Genomic DNA, 23902 nt, shown 5'->3' on the forward strand with positions numbered 1-23902 from the left:
TTGACCTGCACTTATTTAATGGTTAAAGCGGTAGGTCTTTCCCTAGAAGATGTGCTTTTTGGCTAGCTTGATATAAAAATCCAGGGGAATACAAGGTTTGGATTTTTTGTGTAACTGAATTTTAATTGGTAGAGAGGCAAATGGATCTCAACTGATTTAGTTACACCAATGTATGAAGAATTCAAGACACTGTGTACCTTTAACAGAGGTCTGGTTTTTTAAAAATCTTAACATAGCTAACAAACCAATGTTGATAGAAGGAACCACCTGTCTTCTGTTTCACTCCTCTTCCTTTGTTATTAATGCTGTCAGACAAATAGCGGTGTCTCTCAGCCCTGGGTGAGGAACCAAAACCCAACAGCACAATAGATAATAAAAAAACTCTGAAGTGAAAGACTTTAATGCAATTAATGATATAGAAAAAGGATTTTGGAACAAAAAGCTACAAATGTAACCTCTTTGCAAAATCTTGAATACTGTATCAAAGTGTTTGTTACCTTAATTACTAAGGATTTGTTCAGCTCCTGTAAAGCTAGTCAGCTTTGCAATTGCTGGCAATCAGAAACAAGCAGAGACCACCAACTTCAGATGCTCTGTATTACATACCTCTTTCCATTGAGTACTGAAGTGATGAAGTTTCAGTCTTTGTTCCTCTGAATCCTGCCTATAGCGGACAGTAACTGTTCCCACAATGACAGTTTTAGGGAAAGGAGTGCTATGAAGGGACACCTAGACCTCAAAGATAACTGGGAAACTGCACACATGTAGCTCAAAAGTCTGTTTAACATTCTTCCTCTGTCGAGGTAAGTTCCAGTAAAGCTCTCCAGTATGAAGGATAAGGAGGATTAGGTCACCTGGTCCTTCTCCAGGAAAGGTGGGATGGCCAAACATCATGACAGCTTACAGCAAGTCACTTAGCGCTTTTTTTTAATCAGTACTTAGGGAAAGAAGTTGCTTAATGTGGATTACAGTTCCCTCCACAGAATTCCTGAGGAGTCATTAATACTGGCCAGATCAAAGTCAAGATATTATCTACTTAGCAAATCAAATGAATAGCTATTTACTCATGGTGTTAAGACAAACATTTGGAAGTAAAAGCTCTTCTGCAAAAAGACTACTTGAAAAATCATGGCTCAACTGACCCCTAAGAAAGTCAGAAATGTCTATACTAATGAAGTCTAGCTCATGAGAGGTTTATTTTGCAGATCTAAAGCCCTAACTGGTCAGACCTTTGCATTGACACAAATGTCCAAGCTGCTTTCCAAGTGACATAATTACATCTTATTAGAAGTCTTACAGTATTAGATAACTCTCCTTAGACCCAGCACCCAGAACAATGACCATATTAAACTGTTTCTCAGCTGGCTTTTTGAAATTTATTTTGAGCCTTTCTAGTTAAAGGGAAAACTTGGAAGGAGAGGGTAGAGATTAACTCACTGACTTGTCATCTCAGGAGTGAAAGAAAACCTCAACCTAACAGCCCAAATTTGAGTTGATGTCATGTCTTGAGGCCCAAGTATTTATTTTTGCAAGTGCCTTGGACAGGCAGCACTGCTTACCTTTTGGAGGATATTCGGAGGGCAGAGCTCCCCAGGTGAGCTGATATAGCTTCAGTTTCCAATACATGAGTTCAATTTTTTTAACGGAATCCCAAAATGCTTGTTAGCAGAGATGCGACTTCCCAGTTCCATCCACCCACACTGAATATGCAGCAACTGCCAAAGCTACGCAGTACCTCTGTTTTTAAAAAAATCCTCTAGCTAAAAATAAATTACAAAACTGTCAGCCTCTTTTGTCAGCAACCAACATGCTGTTCAAGCTATTGTCCACAGCCGTTTTCTTCTCTTGAACAAAGAAGGGGTTTTCTTTTTAAATATTTACTTAATTTGACTGAAATGCTCTTGTGATCTCGCTTCCTTTGAAATATATTTGTCTTAGAAAATAAATCAGCATTTCCTTTCCTCCAAGAAAAGCTGAGCTTTAGCATGAGTACTTGCCCAAAAATTGCATGCTGTCTTGTTATCTTCAGAACCAGGAAAAATTCTTGGATGCTTGTCAGGAGATTCCAGAGTCTGACATTCAGCTGAGCCCTGGCTGAGGGCGTTTTAGTTATCTTGCTCCTTCTGAGCCCTATGGGCTGATTCACATTTGAAGGTGGGGGGCAGTGTAAACGTGTGTGTGTGAAGTCAGAGAAACACATCCACCACGCTAAACTTAGTTACTGGCTGCTGTGCAACTTCCCGTTGGTGAAACGCAGACACTTGTAATTGGCGCTGCTGACCAGACAAGGGACTCCATTCACCAGCGCCGTTTCCAACAGCTGCGAAATAACCAGGGTAACATGAACCCCAGCCTCGACAGACAGAGAATTCCTAGCTCAGTGCCGACAGCTTTGCAGTTTCAGGCTGTCGCTACACTTGCTTTTTCAAATCTAACAGCAGTGTTCAGCCCTCGTGTGTCTGAGTCCAGTATTAAGACAAGAATGTACTCACTAAAATAATGTTTTTGGAAAATATCTTCGGGGTTACGGCAGAATTAATACAACTTTGAAGGAAAAGAAACTACAGTAAGACTGAGAAAGTTTAGTACTATTTTGTCCAGTTTCTGTCTGAAGTAATGCAAACTGAACTCATCACATAAACAATAACCTGCAATGCAATCAATAGCTCAACTGCACATCGTAGAACGAAGAACAGGCTCTTACTTGTTCTGAATGTGACATCTGCTCATTTTGTTTGATGATCATCACTCTCTACAGTGGCAAACTCTGAACAATCACTACCTGTTGGTGTTCTCCCTGCCCCTTGTGATTTTTATAGGCCTTTATCTTACTCTGCCTCAGACACCTCTCTTCCAGGCTGAAGAGTTTGTCTTAGGCAGTCTGACATTGTTATTGCTTTTGGTCACCTTTAAACAGTCCTCCTTTGAGTTTTTCTACCTCTACCATACACTCCTCCAGATAACCAGATCAGAATTACATGCAGTATTCAAACCATAGCTTTGTACAGGGGCACAACTCTGTATTTTTCTATTCCTAATGCTCTGCTTTTTGGACAATTCGAAATGTTGTCATGATTCTGTCTTATTAAAGCACAGATTTATTTCTATTGTTAGAGCAGTCAGCTCAAAGCTAAACACCTCACATGCAAAACTAGAACCATCTTCCTCTCTGTACAGTCTTCCACATGTTTACACGGAATCTTGTAGCACTTCTTCAACCTGCAACCTCCTTTGATTCTTCAGTGAACTTCTATCTCTACTGTCTTTAACATTATTAGCAATTTTACCATCTTGCTATTTGCTTCCTTCCTCTTCACATCACTTGTAGTCTCATAGCAGCTTTTAACTAAAAAACAGGTGAATTGAAAAGTTAGAAAGTGGAGTAAAAGACACTTTCTTTATTCCCATTTGATAGCAGCTTCACTTCTAGCACCTTTTCACTAACAATTACTAATGTGTTCCAGCAAGTTATATACTATAATCAGTGCTTAGTACAGTGTATGACCTGGTTAAGTCACCAGATACTGCTACCCTATGGTGAGGAGCATTTAAAAAAAGACAAAAATGAGTTGCAAGGGAACCCGCTGAACTAGAAGACTAGCTAAAGAAGGTATAATTGGCTCCAGGGAGAAATACTGCAGAAGATGGGAAAATCAAATGTGCCTGGATGCAAACAGAGCAGAAACATCCTGCAGATGATGCTTTTTCCACTAATTTGTTTTCAGAGTAGTAAAGAAAAGCAAACAAAGTACAACAGTGTGGAAATGAGTGACTTAATTCCGCAGAACATCAGGCCAAATCTTTTGACCAAGTTAAAGAGCCATTTCAAAAACCAGAAACTGCACGGAAAAAGCTTAGATTAACCTTAAATTAGGCTAGCAAGGACAGAATCTGATCTATAGACAAATAAGCATCATAAAGGAGGTAGCAGCAATTACAGATTTATCTAATAATTTGGCAAAAGACAAATCCCCACAAGAGCCAAGATCTGTTGCCAATTTACAAGGCTAATCTGAACACTGACAGTTTGTTTTTCTACAACACTGTGAACATTCCCTCCTTGTCCTGGGGAAATACGGAAGAAAATAGTTGTATGGATTTATCAAGGATTGTAAAGGGTTTTGAGGAAATCCTAACTAAATGAAATCCTATTTTCTTGAATTTGTACCACAAAACCTTCTATTCACCTGGAATAAGAGGAGACAGACAATGTAAGCTATGTTGTAAGAGTAAGGCAGGCTTTTCAAGACTGGAATATGCACACTAACGTAAAAGAATGCCAAGATTAACAATGACAGGGGAAGGGACTAATACTGCCTTAGCCTCCCTGAAACGCAGATGCTCTAAAAGCAAAATATAGACAAGTGTTCTTTCAGACTGCTTCAGCAATGAAGTTCATCTGACTGCTACTCCCTGGATTTTAACCAAATCCAGCCCTCTTTTGTTCTGATTTTCATCATGTTGCTTAGAGGTTTTTGAACAGAAATACAAAATGACAAGGAAAGTATTCACTTCCTCCTAAAACAGATCCAGCAACTAGAAAAAGCAAAAAAAATTTCATTTTGTCACTTGCTTGTCATACAATTACTTGACTAATTTTTCCTGTTCAGAGGGTGAAACAACAACTCAATGTTGACACAGTCATGGAATAAGACCCACTGCTAGTTATTTAAGGAGCCTTCCTCCCACTTAATACTGGCATAGCTGTCTGAGACATCTCTCCTGCTGCCAGTATTTGTGGTGGTACGACTGGGATGCTCAGAGGATTGGTCAGTACAGTGTCAGCTGGTTTTTTTTTAACTGAAGTCTACTCTAGCCTCTATTGCTGCTTCTGCCTTTTGGTGCCACTGCCCCCAATGCTTATTTACTATATATATCCTGAGGGAGGGAGGAAGGAAGAGGGAAAGGGCTGGAAATTCCCAGTGGGAGGTCTAACATTGTGGCTCACTTAGTAGTTCGTTTCCTCTCCTTCTCTAAAGCACTGGTAAGTTCCTAAATTGCACCCATCTACAACATCAGTTTTTGTGGATTTTACTGTGGATAGTACCATGCTTTTCCATAGAGCCAAGGAGTACAGCACATCACAAATGGGGAGCACACATCAATACTACCTTGCCTCCTGTGGCACTGGTAAGAGTTTCTACAACAGCAGCAACGGGGGTAGGGACTACTAGAAATGCACAGAAACTCACACCAAAGTTGTATTAGTTACCACTGACACATGATGTGCATGAACAAGACAAAAATATGTCTAAGTTGTACAAATCAGAGGAATCAAGCCATTTGTATAGCTTATAGGAGCACTGCAGCCCACAGAAGGAATGGTATTGGTACTCTGCTATCACCATCAAAGAATGGTAAAATCAATGAAGTGCAAGATGACTTAACCCTAAACTAGAAAATAAGATCTCTGACAAAAGATCATTAGCTGCATTCAGTTTCATGGCAAGATTTCTGCCAGTTGTGCCATACAGCTTGCTTTGAGGGAGGTATGTAAAACTGCTTCTTAATTTCGGAGTGTTGTTTTATGAAATGTAAATTTTGAGCTGATATTGAGACCAAAGTCTGTGCCATCCAGAAAGAAACTTGTTTGCAGTGTCCCCACATCTTCTGGTTTGAAAGGCCAAGAAAGGCCCCGTTATCTTGTTAAATTCAGATATTTTTTCTAATTTGACGGAGTTCCACCTCATTCCTTCTTCCACCCACTGCACAGAAAAATATTTCCAGTTGTTGCTGGCCTATATAGGTTGTCAGGACAGCTGACTGCTTGGATTACACAGGGCTATATTGTATTCCTTCAAGAACCAGCCCCACTAAGTGCTTCCCCTGGGACCAGGGCTCACTACTGGGCTGATATCAGCACACCAGGTGCCATCTTGAAGTTGGAAATTCCAAGAAAACAGGCAGTTCTGCAAATGGTCCTCTCAAAATCTTCTCTTGTGCCTCTTACTGTACAAACCAACTGCAAATCAGCTTCCTGGGTAACCAAAAGCATGGTGAACTTGTACTCAGTTCTGACTTGCCCTCTTAAAGCAAAGGGACAGAATGCTGTCTTCTGCCTTTTGTCCTGCTACTAGAAAATAAAGCAGCTCTGACTTTTGATAGCTTGGGAGAAGATTTTTTGGTTACATTTCTACTATTTACAGCAGTTACCTACGGCAATCCTGTATTTAAATGTTTTCATAATAACTGTAGCTCTCCTCAGTGCAGCAGTTAGCAGAATATTGACTATCCCATGTAGATACTGCTTCCAGCCAAGGGCTTCTCCATCTTATCTTTATGGAGACCTCTTATTTAGCACTATGGCAAGACAGTCGCTGCCAGCTTCTTGAGATGCCACTGAAACCCTGCCTTTCAGGGCATTTCTGTATTGGAATTCCATGTTGTTGTGATATGTTACTTAACTCCTAAATTTCTTTGAAAAAGTACCCTTGAGGTAAACTAAAAGACATGCCTCAGCTCAAAAGTTGCTATTCAGCAAGCAACAGAGATCCAGAAGCAGGTACAATTAACTTCAGATTGAAGGCTGCTGTACCATGTAGGCTTCAAATGGGTCTTTCAGCTTAGACTTTATAGAATCAGAATCTAATTAATATTTGAAAAGTATTTGAAGGGTCTTTAGAATTAATAACATGTTTCCTGCTCATCTACATCATTGCCAGAAACAGTCTTCCCATTGCTTTCAGGCTACTTTAAGCACTTAAGGCCAATATAACTATAAGCAGCCTATGCAGCTCAGCACTGACAACTTCCTGCATACGTTACAGAACGGAGCAGATGCCAAAACTGTCAAAAACAGTGAGGGAAGTGAGGCAAGGGAACATGTTTATATGGACATATCATTACTTTGAGATCTAAGTCTCACGTTAAATTTTTTATAAAGCCTGCATAGTCAGTCCCTGAAAAACTAAACCAAGAGCTGAAATTTAGAAACCTAGAAGTGCCCAGCACATTCAAGACCCTCCAGCAAGGATGCTGAAGCTCCTGCATGAAGGATCAGCAGAAATTCCGGGGCAAACATCCCTTAAGGTCATGTTTTTATCAAGAACAGTAGATTGGCTGTGCCCCCCAAAAAGAAAAACCTCTGAAGCACCTACGAAGATGAAGCAAAGCACCCATGAAGATGAACAGCACACAAATCCATGACTGAAATACAAAGGTGAGAGCCTGGTGAACATCCAGCAAAGAACTGCATTGAGTACAAAATATTCTTTTTCACTAAAAAGACCAGTAAATTAAACAGGCAGGGTCACACCTCAGGTTCTGAAGCCAGAAAAGCTGAGTAATGGCAAACATCAAATTGTCATGATCAAGTGCACCAAGTCTAATCAGACCTCAAAAGGACTGACTAATCTAGGTTGGCAGGTTCTCTTATTAATGTCAAATGTGACTGTTTAGTAAAACTTCTATACTGAAAATGGGGTCTAATCAAAAGGCAGCAGATTACTAGTGTGAGAACTTATTTTCTAATTAATAGAGAAATTGACTAACAGATTTATTCACAGAACTGAGACTCTTGGCAGAAATATTGGTCAACTAATCCATTTGTTGATTCAACTTTAAGTTCATACCTAGTTCAGCTTGGAGGACAGCCAGCCTTTTCCTTTAGCTGTCAGTCTCACCAATTCAATATCAGTAATAAAGAGCTGCTGTTTGTGGGCACTGAGTTATAATGAGCTTTTCATTCAAGGCATACATGTGTAGCATGGTAGGAAGCAATTAAGGCCAAGAACTCCATGAGCACTGAAGTAAAATATGTTAAAAAAAACCCACCCTTAAACCAGGTAAGAGGTGATTCTATTCTTAGAAACTTGGGGAAGTAATGTCTTAGAAAGAGATGCTGCCTTAGTCTTTAAGCATCTGAGTTAATGCTCTTAATTTTAAAGATTCTAAAAGGACAAATTTCAGGGGCTCATTTCAGATGGCAGTCTTGCTAAAGAGATACAATGCTAAGCGTCTGTGTATCTATTAGACTTTTTTAAAATAATCCTAAACTGGATTCATCAAAGCCCTCCCCGAGGCACAACAGACAAAGCCACTGAACTATTTTGCTAAGGTCTGAGGGTGTGGACTGACCATTTGGCTCAGTGAACTCAGCAGGCAGCTGCTGCCAGATTGGTGGTGGTTTCCCCCTCCCAGCTGCCTCCTTTGCTGCTCCCCATGTGTGCACACCCGCATTCATCTGATGTGCAGTCAGCTGGGCCAGGAAACCAAACCAGCACTTCAGAGTTCTCTGTTGGTTTAGCTCCCCAGACTGGCTCACTACAGTGCTAGGTGAGAACTGGTAAAGCAGCACAGTGGTGGTGGGAACAACCTTCTCTCTCAACAAGTTTTCATCAGTCCAGCCTTACATTGCAATTCAGATGACCAGGATACAAACAGGCTACATCCTGTAAAAGTTTACTTTAAGATAGGTTATTTCCTAGACCAGCTTATCCTCTCAATCACAGAAAAATTAATGCAAGTATTCTTACTTTGAAAATTCCTGGTGAATCTTTTGGAAATGATGTATTGTGAATATTGTAGACAGATATTTGTAATGGACTTCATACTACTGGTACTGTCAGCCCCATTAAGGGGAAACTACATTAGACACAATAGATGCATGCTCTAGCAGCAGGACTGAAACTAAATGACTCAATTAAAATATATGGAATCTAAGGATTTTACTTCTAAAGAAAGGGCAGGGTTTCCTACATAATGACAGGTACAATCTAATTATGGAGAAACTGACAGCCTTGGCTTTGTTAATACATGAAGGTGGCTGTTATAATCTAAAACACATACATAAAATGCAGGTCATTCCTTTAAACTGGGGAGCAAAGATATTCAGGCCTGGCTGTGGAGCTTTAATGGGCATTTTGTCAACGTTATGAAAGCAGTATATCATGGAAGGGTGGTAGCCTACTCTTAAGCAAAAAAAAAACCACAACTGGAAAAAATCAGCATATGCAAAAAAGGGTGCAACCTGAGCAGTGGAGAAGACGAACTGACAACACACTGATAAGAGCACAGAAAAAACACTATGGTCTATATGAGCATTATTTCTGTTTAGAGGGATGTGGCATCCATACAGGCTCAGACCACCAGAACTCTGCCTCTTTAAAGAGGTTAGCATCATCCTGACAACTTTAATGGGGATATGTAGCCCTTAGAGCCATCATTAGAGACTTACGAAAAGAAACACTTCAAATAACTCCTTACCCTAATTAAGATTCATAAACTGAGCCTTCTGCAGCTGTTGAGATTCATCTCCTGGGGTTTTTTTCTGGAGATTTGGGGTGGGGATCACTGTGAAGAGCACAGTCCCTGGCAGACATGAATGCTAACTGCAGCTGTCTTCGGAGGCATGCTGCTGAAAGGACTCGGCATTACTCCTCAGAGACCAGGCCTGAGATGCACAGTCATACTTTTTCAGATGTAAAACTGCACAAGTGCTAACATACAAAGTTGAGAGTGAACACACGTCACCCAGTGATGTGTCTGTTCTTTTACACAAGAGGCAGTCAGAAGACAGCAGGATGAGTATCTCATCCCAAACAGTGAAGTTTTTCTAAATCTAGATAACTGTTCTCCAAGCTTGTGGCAAGATGCAACAATATTTTTCCAATGAGGATATGGATTCTAGTAAGATTAATTTCCAAACTGTCTAGTAGGTAACCATCTAACCTGCTCAGATGTCTACAACTATACAGTAAGATCCACAATTTTTGCTGAAACACTTAATTTAAGGAGAAAAGAGAAAGATGTATTGGATTCCAGGCTTCTGCTGAGGCCATACTGGGTTTGTGGGTGACTACCCTCACTAGTGCGAACCATGCTGTACCCTTCACCAGCAGTAAATGCCTATTCTTGCATGCATTAAATTCACAGCCTACAGAACATTCTCAGTCAGGGCATGCTAATATTATGCCTTGATACTACATGGGATATTTTTGTAGCACTTGATATATCGAGTGCCTCACAGTTTTGATATTTTATTCTCTTGACAGTCCTACAGAGTAGGGTAAAGTACAGCGGAGAAAACAAGGACAGCTACAGCATACCAGAAGTCATGCCTTTGCTTTTACATGATCATATGCAAGACTGGAAGTCTGTCTTGGTTGTATTTTAAACAGATTTTCACATCTCCTCTCTAGTAGTCTCTTTTAGGACTGATTAATATGTGTCTATCAATGTGGCATTTCACTGACTAGTATTAAAGGGAATGGTAAGTGACTTTTAGAAAAACACAAATGCATCCCAATTTAGTGTAACAACCACCCCACAGCTGAGCAGTCAATGATGAACACCAGAGGAGTGCCAGGTGATCTTGTTTTTTTTTGTGATTACATGCCTAAACCCTAAACACCACGTTTGGGATTTCTTTACAGAGATCCTGTATCCCAGCCAACAACCCAACTGCATGAATGCTTACTGCAATTCACTTTCGTTTGCATTGCTCTACTGCTAAACAACCAAAGACAGTACACTAAAGTTCTCTATCTGTTGCTAATTCACTGTAGCCTCAGCCTCTTTATGGATGTTTGATAGATAACACTCAGTAAAGCACAGTGCTTTGAGCTCCCATCTCAAGGCAAGTCAAACCATTAACACAAACACTAACCTTCTCAGGCGTATTACCATGCCACACGCATTTTGAAATACAGGCTAGAACCACAACAAACACGTTTCTCTAACAGCCTACAGGATGAGACAGGATGCATGACCGAACATTTAGCCTGCAGATAGCTTTTTTGTGTTTGTTTATGCAAAAGTTAAGTCTAAACATCTCCATAAAGTAAGTAAGCATTATTGCCACTTTACAGATGAGAAGTGCACAGAAGCAATGAGAAGTGACTCTCAATTTGAGGGCTCAGATTACCTAGCAGAAGTATCAGATTTAATGTCTTTTCATGCATGAAAGGTTGCCTGCATACTTACACGTAAACAAGATGGAAAACCTCTATTACTAGCAGATGAAGTTATCTAGGATAAAGCCCAACAGAAACAAAACAGCTAAAAAGGATGTAGTTCAGCTCTTACAGGCAAAAGCAAAATAAACATGTATTCCCTTAAATTTTAAGACAGCTAGATCTGCCTTTTGATATGTGGATCTTGCCTGCTTTCATAAACCAAAAGTTAATTAAAACACTCTTCACTGCAACACAGTAATGTTGAAAAAGAAACCCTCCACTTTTCCGAACAGAAAAACCTTTTAGCAACGGACTAATTAAGTCAAAGCATTGTAGCACCCTCTCGTGGTAGGCTGGAAAATCATGTTCTCAATAACCAGCTGCAATTGATCCTTTCACCTTTAAAATTCACACAGCCTCCTATGTGCTTTCCAGGTCCTCAGCTAACGTGGTGGTTCTGCCCAGCATGAGGTTGTGCTCTTTCATACCCACCTGCTCCCTGCTGACAGTGCACTGCATGTTTCAAAGTCTGCTTCCCTGCTCGAACATCACAAGGTGAGCTTTGTGTGGAGAGGTGAAAGCTAAAGAAAGCCCAAAGTATAAGAGGATCCTCCTAGTCGAGTGCTGCTCTTGTTCAGGAACAAAACACTTATTGGCAACGCTTCACAGACCAGCTGCAGGGTAGTTCTGTGACAGCTGATGCACAACAGAAAACAGGCTAGTAATCAGCACCTGGGGATACCGTTCCCCAATCCTTAAGCAAGAAAACCAGCACAGCTCACCTGAGTTTAAAACAGCCTATAACTATGTTTCCTTAAGGCACGCCAGTTCTCACAGTGCAAGTAAGCATGATACCAGGGCTAAGCCCAGCCACCTGTGGCTGAGCAGGTACTGAGAGGCCAGCTGAGAGCTGGAGGCCCTTCCCGAGTGAGGCTGCACCTTGAAGCCACGACATGCTTTGCCTCCAACCCCTAAAATGAGAAGAACACTTTATGTAGCAGAAACTAACGAGGCACACAGAGAAAATCACTGCACCTCTACTATCATGGTGCAAGCTTGTGTGTTGATGGAAACACATATCGAGCATCTTACTCAAATTTTGTTTAACCATTTGACAAAACATAGATGGAAGCTATACAGACTTACTCACATCAAAATAAGAAAGAAATAGAACTTCTGTACAAGACTACAGACAAGCTTAGCTTGGACAGACTTAAATGTGTGGCCCACTTCAACTTCTCAAAGCATATCTGTACTTCTAACTAGGTGCTAAAGGGCAGGAATTACCATGCAATTAATGACATTGATTTAGAGGGCAGTGACCTCTTTAAACGTTTTACCCCTAAAGAAGTTAAATATATTATGATGACCATAAAACAGAAAATGAAAACATTTTCTGACAAAACAGATTTAGTACTCTTAAGACAAAAGCAGGAGTTAAACCTAGATTTCAGTTTCACAGGATAACTATGGCAGGCTACTCAAATCATCACTTGAGCACCCACTGATTTTGCACATCAATCCGAAGCCATCTAATGTACCTCTGGAAGAAAAAATTATGAAAAGTGGACAAGTTGTTCTATAGTTCATATCAGACTGAAATTTATTAGATTACTCAAAAAAATAAATCTCAGTGTCTTAACAAAAAATTGGCTCCTGCCTCACAGCAATGTTGCAACCTTAATAGTCACAATTTTTTGAGATCCTGAAGAAAAAACCCTGAATATTACTTGAAATACTAGCACCACAAGACACTATATATAATTTTCCTGTTTATTCTATGGATCTCCTCTAGATAAACCCTTTTTAATCTGATAAAGTACCTCTGCTTTCTATTTACTCTTGGAATTAAAAAAAAAAAAGCCATAAATCAAAATTAAGTAAAACTAACAAATACCATCCTGAATAACAAACATACAATTTATGATTAGTGGAAAAGTATTTTGCTGTGCTTCACTGGGTAATTGGGCCAGGGGTTTCACACTGATATCAGTTACAAAAACACTGTTCATCCTGCCCCAAGCAGTCTCCCTGCCTCAAAAAGAGAAGCTTCCTTCCTTTCTTCCTAGTCAGAAGAAAGTGCAAGAATTCTCCACGGCCTGCAAAGAGACGGATCTCACTATTTATATATGTTACTGCCACAAATAATAAAGCTCATCGTGGCTTACTCAATGCCAATCCAGTCAGTAAAAAAGCAGGTTTGGAAACAAACCAGAATTCAGTGATATCACCACAAAATGATCAAAGAAACAATTTTCAGAGCACCTGTCCAAGGTCTTGCCAATACCACAGCCTTCATGCTTTGATCAAGGTGCCATTCTAAGAGTACCTTTACTGAGACTCGACTCTATTAATATCAACAATATTCTAAAGAGTACATGCAGGACATTCAGCAATTTAAAGTTCAAGTTTGAACAATTTGCTATTTTAACTTCAGTATCTTAAATCTAAGCCCAAGAGCTGCCAACTACCAGACTAATTTTTTTTATTTGCTGGTTTATAGATGAAAAGATGAAATAATTTAATTTCTAGGAGAAAAGGAACCACAAATCAGCTCTCAGACAAAGGATGCTGTTTCTCTTTCACTTATACTGAAGTGAATGGTGGACATAAAGAAAGCTTTACAATTAAAACCTGTGTTCTAAGAAAAAACTGCATTAAACATAAGCAGTGAGTAAGACCCTGCTTATGCAATCCAGCTCAAGCATAAGCTTAAGTTCTGCTGCATCCAGTGACTTAACGGAAGAAGGAAGCTATGCCACTATTTCAAAAGATCTTCAAGGTTATTCAGATGTCTAAGAAGAGTCCCTTTCACTGCTCCTAGATGACATACTTGTATCAGTTTTTAAGAAGTTTGTATAAACAGACTTTTTTATTGCTAAACAGTCACCATAGTTTCATTGATTGGCAAGTTCTGACATACAAGATTGCTGGACTGGAAATAACACTTTAAAATTATTTCTTTTTAAATCCCTTCAAGGCTAATCTAAATGGTTTTTCCAGTTTTCTTCTATTATTAAGTAAATTTCAGAGATACTAGTATAGCTGTATCTTGTCTCTACTCCTGCTTTTGGCTTTTCAAAGCAGCAACACAAAATTTATATTCTCATCAGTTGCACAGCCTCCCACAGGTTTCTGAATAGCAGCAGTAAAACTGAACAGTCTTGTTAACTCCATGGCACTGCTGGTTAGCAAAATGAACCCTGAGTAGCAAAGGCTTTGAAATAATCTTCAGAAACTGAGTTGACCCTGTAAGCTAAGGAAGGCCTCATTATATTAATTTACACTCCAGCTTGGGTTTGAACTGTTATCTTCACAGTCCAGGGGCTACAACATCAGAATGTACGAATGTTTTCAGTTTTTGTCTAGAAAACAGATCTGTGCTCTGTAAACACCTTTTAGACCCCTGACATTTAGGGTAAATGTAAGAGGTAATACTAATCTACTCTGATATGACAATATTTAAACAAGCTTCTAAGCTAAGCTATGTCGGAGCATACACAGATTTGTGATGAGGAAGAATTTCTTCACTCTGCAATTCCTCTATGTTTTGGTGTGTCTACTGCACAGGAACACTACTCCCTACAGTCAACTTTTCCAAAAATCATGGGTCTAATTGAATATGGAATCTGAAAAACAGGAACACTTCAGGACCTATGCTACGTACTACCACCTTATGGTAACAGTCAATATTAGTTTCTTTCTTTCAACTAGAAGCAAGCCTGACACCTGTTTCAAAATTAACCATGGTGCTGAGCACATTTAACCTGCAACAAAAGTAATTAGTGGTATCTTATGCCAACCCACTGTAAATCCCACATATGAACTCTAAAGAGTGTATATGTGTATTTATTATTGAATTGTACTTGATTCCAGCTCTGGTAAGAAGGGAACAGGAGGAGGAGGTCTTGTTGGTGGGGTTTTCCTTCCCAAAACGAACAGTCCTGCAAATTAACATTTGGTTGTGCTCCAGGAGCTTGGAACTCTTCATCTTTTTGTGCCTGATATCATCAGCTGTATCAGCCCTGAACTGATCGGGCAGTTGGACTAGACAATCGTTGTAGGTCCCTTCCAACTGAAATGGTCTCTTCTATTCTATGGGGGAAAGCCCCCAGCTGGTACGTTGCCCATTACAGGGACATCGGTCAGTAATCCACTTCTGATGTATCACAGATCAGTTTAGAAGGCCCACCTGTCTCATTCAACAGTTATTAAATATACCCAAGACTGTATTTTAAAACATTATCTCCAAAGCTGAACAGTTGAACCACAATCTCCAGTGTACCAAAACACGCTATTAGGGAGAAGGTGCAAGGTCATCTTTCACCCTTTTCTCTTTTTCCAGTATTTCCTTATTCTTTTTTCTTCTCCAGCATTACTGGTCTTTCTGGAGATACCCTTCTCCATAGTTGTTCATCCTACATATTCTAGTTGAGATGATGGCAAATGAGAAACAGTAGAGACACACTTGATGATTTATCATTTGGATTATTGCAGGAGAAAGGAAGAATAAACCGGGAGGTGCATAGGGTCACAAATCCAGAATGCTCTCATCTTCCTATCCTCTAACTTGACCTCAACAGCAGCAGATGGTTCCTATGCCTTTGCCACATGTAGCTTATAACAAGAAGGTACTTCAGTTGCAATTCAGTATTAAATAACAACAACAAAAAAACCAGCAAACAAACGCAGAAAGAGCCCCAAATCCAAACCAGTAACATTATCAAATTAAAGCATGACTGGATGCAGAACTGTCCTATGGAAAATGAGTTTTCCTTGATTGAAGATCTACTTTTCTTACATAATTGTAGTCCTCATTCTCACATCACTATTTTCACAGAATACTTTCAAATTAACATAAGTGAAGCTCCAAGTTTATTAACATATGTAATTATTTGTAATGGACAGGAGAAGAGGAAAGGAATTTCTTGAAAAAGTTCAGTCTTAAAACAAGTATGTTTAAATGGCTTTTAAATAGCATGAGAAGATTGAAATAAACCCAATTCAATTCTTAGTGAAGTATTTGTGCATCTTTACCCCCCTTTAAAAAAGGCAGTTATTTTTGAACTGTTTTTTGAAATTCCTGTGCTGATTTAGCTGATACTGAAAGCCACCTATCAAAAAGTTAATTTACACACAGTTGCAGATAAGCAGTCATAATGGGAGAAGTGCATGTCTTTATAGAAAGCCCACAAAACACTCGAAACTTCCTAAGCAGATATGGGTAATATAACTAAGCTTTGTTGTTGTGGTTTACAGTGTTACCAACAGGAAGCCTCAATGGTTTTGTAACAGGCACTTATTCTAGAGCGAACAATCTCAATGGATAATACCAAGATCAGCCTTTAAAGTATTTCATAACCGCAAAACCAGAGAAATGTCAGGGATGAAGCAGTAACAGCAAGACCATTACTTCAGACCCAGCAAGTCAACTGTGTTACCCCACTCAGTGCAAACTTTTCATAGAATCATAAAACGGTTTGGGTTGGAAGAGACCTCAAAGATCATCCAGTTCCAACCCCCTGCCATGGCAGGGACACCTTCCACTAGACCAGGTTGCTCAAGGCTCCAACCAACCTGGTCTTGAACACTGCCACGGATGGAGCATCCACAACTTCCTTAGGCAACATGTTCCAGTGTCTCACCACCCTCAGGGTGAAGAACTTCTTTCTTATATCTAGTCTAAACCTGACCTCTCCCAGCTTCCAGCCATCACCCCTTGTCCTGTCACTGCAGATCCTTGTAAAAAGTCCCTCCCCAGCCTTCTCGTAGGCCCCCTTCAGGTACTAGAAGGCCGCTAGAAGGTCTCCCCAGAGCCTTCTCTTTTCCAGGCTGAACAAGCCCAGCTCTCTCAGCCTGTCCTCGTAGGAAAGGTGTTCCAACCCTCTGACCATCTTGGTAGCCCTCCTCTGGACTCTCTCCAACAGCTCCATGTCGTTCTTGTGTCGGGGGCTCCAGAGCTGGACGCAGCACTCCACGTGGGGTCTCATGAGGGCAAAGTAGAGGGGCAGAATCACCTCCCTCGACCTGCTGTCCACACTTCTCTTGATGCAGCCCAGGATACAGTTGGCTTTTTGGGCTGCGAGCGCATGTTGCTGGCTCATGTTCATCCCATCATCTACCAGCACTCCCAAGTCCTCCTCCCCAAGACTGCTCTCAATTCACTTTGTTTCTTTCCTGCTGTGCTGAGGGAAAGAGAGACTGCTAGTGGCCCAAACAGCCGTAAGGAGTGTTTCTTTACCAGTAAATACTCTTCTGAATACTGTTAAGAAGGAACCTGTATGCTTACTTTGCAGATTCACCTGCAAAGCCAGTCAAGGGGCCATTCACACCACAGTTACTAAGCTTTGTGTCATTCAAAATTACACACTGTTGAAAGAACTACTGACTGTTTGGCAAGTATTGACTTAGGGTATCAGATTCTGAAACAGTTATAACTTAGGTGAGGTGTTTGTCTGTGGTCATCCATCCTTGGCTTTCTGAAATACAACCAAGTGAAAATGAACTCAGCATGTCACTAAACAAAACCTAACTGTATTACTTTTAATAACTGTCATACACATCCCTACTGGAATAAGTATAAACTGCTATTTCTGGTTTTATATTAGTTGGATTTTAACACAGTTTCTTATGCGTGTGAACTAGTCAGCTGCCACCAGTACTTAGAAGACAGTTTAAGGATAATAAGTATACTGGAAACATTAAGTGGTGACAACTAACAGAAATGGGCTAGAACAAATCACACTATCACCTAGCTTTTCCGTAATACAAAAATGTGATTTGACTTCAGCAAGGCCTGGCCTGCTTTAAGAACAGACAAATGGGGCATATGCTGAAGTAAGTGGGTCACAGAACAGGTCATTTTTCCTGAACACCAGTGAAAACATGATTCCAAGCCTACTGTCCCAGAATCTGTAATTGGTACCAGCCATAAAATATTCCTGAAGCCAATCCTGCTACAGCATCTCTAGGAGATAGTCCAACTATTTTCCAACTGTAATTATGCGAGCTGTCAGTCCCGCTAGATTAAAAAAAGATGATTTAAGCCTCTTGTGACAATTTGCTTTTGTGTCCAATAGCTTACACATTCACTTTGCACCAATTTGTTCACTTGGCCATGTCCCTATTTCCAAAAAAAATCCCACAAATTTTTTTGCAAAACATTGCACTTGCAAGCAATAGCAAGTTTGTGAAATATTGCTAGAACAACTTGTACTACACCATCTGCTACATGTGGAGAACTGAGAAATCAGAGAGCTGTCTGGGCTTTGAAATTTGATTTTTAAGTTAGTTCTGACTAACATCTTTTGAAGTAACTTCATTCCAGTCTTACCTCCTTCAGAGTATGTTCCCCTGTCTATGTGAAAAGTACATGGGAAATACACATACGCCGGGAATTATAACAGATTGGTACTCTGTATTCTATTGTCCCTTCCACAGAGTTGGTAGAGTCCTCTCATTTGCGAAATACAGCATGTAAAAGTCCCAACTTAAGACAAGGTATAAAAATGACTATTGAATACAGCTGAATCTGCAGGAATAATTTAGACATCATGGAGAATGATGCAATACAAAACATGCCTATAATTTCACGTTCTACAGGAGACGGTCCTCTAGACACTTAGATGAACTATCCTTTATTCCCCAAATAATTAGTTAAGAGTTATTTATACACTATGGTCCCACAAGACTTCTGATTTACAGTACAAAGAGTCAGGCACTGAATACAGTGATTATATTCCATCTGCACAGGGCATTTACTGACAGGAAAATCTGCGGGCAAGTAGCTCTGGCCTGAGCTTGCTGCATTTCACTGGGAGGAAAAATAAAGAACATTTTAGGCGGCCCACAAAGTGCAGTTGTTAACTGACCCTATATTCTCTCCTTCTTTCCATTTTCCTTCATTCAGTCCTTCAGTTTCACTGAATTTCAAAGGGATAGTGTTATTTATGCTTCTTCCTATTTTAGAATGTTTTTATCATGTGTCATGGCACTCCGACTGCCTTAGGGGAGCTTTAATGATAATTTTATTTTTAAAAGTATAGGCTTATCTTGCCCGACCTTGATGCACATAGTAAAAGGTTGCTAAACTCCTCCTCTAAAAAACAAAACAGGGAACAAGTGTCCTGCGCCTGCTGGATCAAAAGCTCAAGTGTGGCAGAGCCTTCCGCTACCCCAAAATATATCACCAAGGCAACTGTAGCAGTATTGCAAACAGGTATTGCAAAGGCTTCCCAGCCAGGATTTAAATAATCTGATTTTCCTGCAGTGTGTTTTCTACAACACTCAGCGAGTCTTTTTGGAGATGAAAAGCATGCTAACACCATTCCAAAAAATATCTTGGTACAGTAGGCAGTTGTCACTGCTCTTCGGAAAGAAGATTACAGCATGTCACTGTTCAAAGGTCATACAAGGAGCCACGTAGAGCCCATGCAACTTGGAAGTTGTTGGTTGTCATCAGTTTACCCCTTCCCTCAAAGAAGCTACTGAAAGGATAAGCAGATAACCTAATTCCCTGTTCGTGCTCTGAAAGGGAAAGCAAGCTTGTCCTGTAATGGCACCAAGTGCTTCTTTTCTGGTTGCACTGAACTGTAAGAACTTGATGGTAACTAGTGTTCACTACAGCCTCTCCCTTTTGAGTTGCTGTCCCTGTGCTACTAGTTAATTCTGACGCAGTGTACATGGGAACATTAGTGTTTGAACAATCCTTCTATTTACACTCTTACCTTCTAGTACATTACCAGCAACCAACATGCTTGATGATCCATTGCTTGCTTTTATAAGTCACAGATTACATGCTAGGAATGCTGGCAACGGGGCACTTTGAAGGGCTAATTGCAAAAAGGCTGCAAACTTCATGACTATCCTTTTGCATTTTTGAGAACTCCGCTCCACAGCTAACAAATCACACCAGCATATCAGCTTGCTTAGGACTTTTCTGCTCAACTATATAGCAATGCTCACAGAATTCAATACCACGGTGACCTGAAGCCCCCAGGAATATAGGTGTCTGTTCTCATGAGTGGTATGTCACAATACAGATCTCCCTGTTCTTTCCATAAAACAGAAAACATCTTTAAATTTCTTTCTTCTTCCAAAAATACATCCTGAAGTAGGTAGTACCTGTACACCATAGTGCTTCTCCTGTACAGCTGTAACTCAGCAAAACGTGCTTGGGACAAACTGGTTCAACTCAACCTCTCTGTTTTTCAAGGACAACTACACTTCAAGTCAGTTGCATAAAAATGCTCTTGTCTCAGGTTTTCAGTAGCCTAGCCTAAGAGATTTTACATTTGTTGATTTGACACAAGCTGTTCTTCAAAATCCTGTAGCAAAATGGGTCTGAGGCTGAAAATGTTGTTTACTTCCACCCTTTTCACAATCAATCCAGAAGAAGCAATCCCTCAAAATGAACTTTGGCAAGAGCACTTAGTAAAGTTCACATCTCTCCTGGCAGAGTATAGTATGAAATCCACCAACAGGAGCTGAGGCAGCGATTCACACCTGCAACGCTGCAGCACAGTCAACAGGTCACCTTCCTCACATCGACAAATATATTAAGGAAAGCCAAGGAAGGCAGATAATCCAGGCTCATCCTTAGACTGGCTGGTTTAGTCACTGGTCCAAGAGTGCTAACACATCACCGTGTGCTTTTTCCATCACTTTTCATACACTGTGAATATGTGTCCTAGAGACAAGATGGAAGGTTCAGGTTCAGAAGAAAATTACTATAAAAGAGGAATCTGGATCAAATAATATCGCCAGCAACTGCAGTGTCTCAGCAAAAGAAGTGTAGCACTTAAAGAAAGCTAGGAGAAAGCCAGGTTAAGTAAAACAGAACAAGGTCAGCAAATGAAAAATAAGAACAGAAGTTGAGAGGAAAAAAAACTCTTCCAGACAAGGAGAGTCAGGATCACAAGAAAACAATTTCTCTGAGAAAGAAATAGATCTCCAGATTCAGGAACACGACAAAAATCTTTGGTTATTGCTCAAGACAAGTATTAAATAGGTACCCAACTTTGACTAGCATTTGGTACAGATTATTAACAGTGAGTTGTTCACTCATTTCTAGTAAAAAAGTGCATGGAATCAGGCAACAATTTGACACAGCTGAGGTATTCACCAAGACGGGATAGGAGTCCTGCCCTGAAACTCTCGAAAACTGGATTGCTAAAAAGCCCCACCCCTTTTACATAACCTAAAAGAAAAAGCTGTATCTTATTTTCAATAGACACATCTTCCTTTACAGTCTGCAAAGAAAATAACAGAAGCAGAAAACACCTAAATAAAATGACATCCAATACTTTACTGCTTAAGCAGATAACTTAAGCAATATAAATAGTGATTATTTTAAAAGATACAATTGCTGTTATCACAGAGAAATATTATTTTTATATGCCACTGAACACTTTTATTGAGAGCGTGTTGGCTTTCCAGGCTCATTCTTGTTTATAGGTCTAGGAAAGACAGAGCAGAAGGGCTGGCAGAGCACATAACTTGTCTATTTGGTGTGTGTGCATGCTTAAGAAAGCTTTTTCTCTCCATTTCCCTGCCATTACATGTAAATAATTCTCCCTACCTTCCACCTTTAAAATTTAATAGGGCGGAGGGAGGAGCTAGAAGGGTCTGTTCAGGATGCTGTACTAAATTACTACTAAAACATGCAGCAATAAATGAAAAGATGCACTTGAGTCAGTCTTAACTGTGTCATTCTGGAGTAGTTACATGTCCTCACATGCTGTACCATACTTCCCACAAACGTCCTTTCTGTCCTTGCCTTGTGAGAGCGAGGACCAAATAGTCATCATGGTACCAAGACACAAAAAGACAGACGGTTTGTCATTAGCAGGAGTGCCCTTGCCTGCTAAGTCACACTTAGCAGTCTATACAGCAATTTTGCTCTGCTGCTAAAGATTTAGATTTCAGCATACTGAAAGAAGCGGGGTACCTGCATAACTTCTGAGATCTGCTTCTAACATTGCGAATTTACAGTATTAGTCTATTTTATGGTAATTTTTCTGCCAAAGTGCCTTTTAAAGTACAAAAATCCAAACATGACAGAGTAAAAAATTAAATTGATGATACTACTGTTGAAAGATGCAATAAAATACTAATTCTTAGTTCTAATTGTAGTAATAGCAGGTCAGGCATTTCAGCAAGCACTGAGTTCTGTTTTGGTTTTAAAGTTGATACTGCTCCATGAACTCAAAAGCTGTGATAACACTGAGATTTTAAGAACCAGATTTAGTGCTGCGCTCTTGTTTTGATAGATACTTACTTGTCAGCAGTCACAGCAGATGATATTTACATTTAGACTGCTGGTTGCACGTTCCTTAATTTTTTTGCCTGTGCTCACTCTATTGAGCAAAAGAAAACCCGTTACAGTGGAAGCAGCCTTCCTCTACAAACACTTGACATCTCTCTCCATCTGAAGCCAAACCATCCAAGCTCTCCAGAGCAGATCAGTTCTTTAGGATTAGAGATGCACCCGTGCATCTATTCTCAACATGCTCAGCAAGGCAGAGACTTCAGTTATCATACCTTCCAAAACTTGTGCATTATATTAAGACGTTGCCAAATAGATATAATGAAAAAAACCAAACCCATAGCTACAAAGATGGATTTGAAGTTGCGGGATCCTCCTACAAGAGATTACAGAAACTAACCATGTTGTGTTAAACATTTCCGGTATCAGTTTACAACCATAAGAACAGAAGTGGACAGGCAAAAACTTCAACTGAGAATCAGACGGCGGCTATAAACAACCCCGTTTGTTCTGTCAGGAGCTATACAGCAACAGAGACTCACAGGTCTAGAACGGCAAGTTATAAGCGCCTCAGTAAACAGAAAGACAAGGCACATGTAACGTTCACCTTTGTAAACAAAACCAGAGCTAGGAACCGCTACAGTGACAGCTACCAAGCACTGCAAGTTTTGATTCCCGGTGGTGCCACCTCGCTCCTGCCGTGGATGGCGGGGCGTCCCTAGCCCCAGCTCCGGGGGAAGTTTCTCCGGCCCCGAGCTCGCTGCCAGGCTGCGGGCTGGGCCGAGGCAAGCATCCCCCGGGACGTGGCAGCAGCGGCAGGGACTGCCCCGCTCTCCCCGCCTGCAAGAGGCGCCTCTCCTCACCCCGGCAACTCCCGCAGCTCTCCCCTCCCCCAATTAAACGAACAACAACAAAAGAGGGAGGGGAGGAAAGGAAGGGCGACCTCGACCCTTTCCCCAGAGCCCCCCACCCGCCCCTCCGGCGAAGGGCGAGAGCAGGCGGCCCCCCCAGCCCCGGCCCCTCCCGCCCGGCGGCGCGGCCCCCGGCCCGGCCCCTCACCGTGCTGGGTGAAGATATTGAAGCCTCCCTCAGCGGTGCGCCCGGCCGCCTCCCGCCGGCGGCCCGCCGGCCTGGCCGCGCTGCTCCCCCGCAGTCCCCGCGGCTGCTGCTGCTGCTGCTGAGGCGGCGGCTGGTGCTGGAGCCCGGCGCCCGGCTCCCCGACGCGGCCCACCTGCTGCCCCATCGCCGCGCTCCCGGCCGCGGCCCGCGCTCACATGCCGCCGCCGCCGCCGCTCCCCGGCCCGGCAGGCGGCCTCCCGCTCCTCCCCCCGGCGCGGCCCGGCGGCTCCCGCCCGCCTCGCCGCCCCCGCCGGCCCCCGCGGCGCTCCGGCCTGGGACTCACGGACTCGCCCCCTCAGCCCCCGCCGCCATCTTAAACCACAGAGCGCCGGGAGAGAGGGGACAGAGCGGCTCCCGCAGCCACCTCCGGTCCTCCGAGGGAGGCCGCCCACCCCGCCCCCGGCACACACGGGCACGCACGGTGGCTCGGACGCGGTCGCGCGGGCAGCGTGGCTGTGGCGGGGACAGGGACAGGGACGACGAGGGAGCGCGCACAGACACGGACCGAGGAGCAAGACCCCGGGTTACTCGCCGGGTTGCGCCCTCGGAGGGTCCTTCCATCTCGGCCGCGATTTGGGGCCAGGCCAGCGACCCGGCCGAAGGCCGCGGCCGTGGCGCCAAG

The 23902-nt window shown here is 41.7% G+C and overlaps 1 protein-coding gene across 2 annotated transcripts in view; it reads right to left on the reverse strand.

The window, feature by feature from the left end:
* Positions 1 to 23404, reverse strand: part of ABL2 (ABL proto-oncogene 2, non-receptor tyrosine kinase) — a 44718-nt gene extending 21314 nt beyond the window's left edge. For both annotated transcript variants that reach the window (XM_086462396.1, XM_086462395.1), the window contains exon 1: positions 23221 to 23404. In XM_086462396.1, the coding sequence (XP_086318522.1) occupies positions 23221 to 23404 (184 nt within the window). The remainder of the gene's footprint in view (positions 1 to 23220) is intronic.
* Positions 23405 to 23902: the final 498 nt, after the last annotated feature.

This window comes from Leptosomus discolor, chromosome 3 (assembly GCF_034619465.1).
Source record: "Leptosomus discolor isolate bLepDis1 chromosome 3, bLepDis1.hap2, whole genome shotgun sequence".
NCBI lineage: Eukaryota > Metazoa > Chordata > Aves > Leptosomiformes > Leptosomidae > Leptosomus > Leptosomus discolor.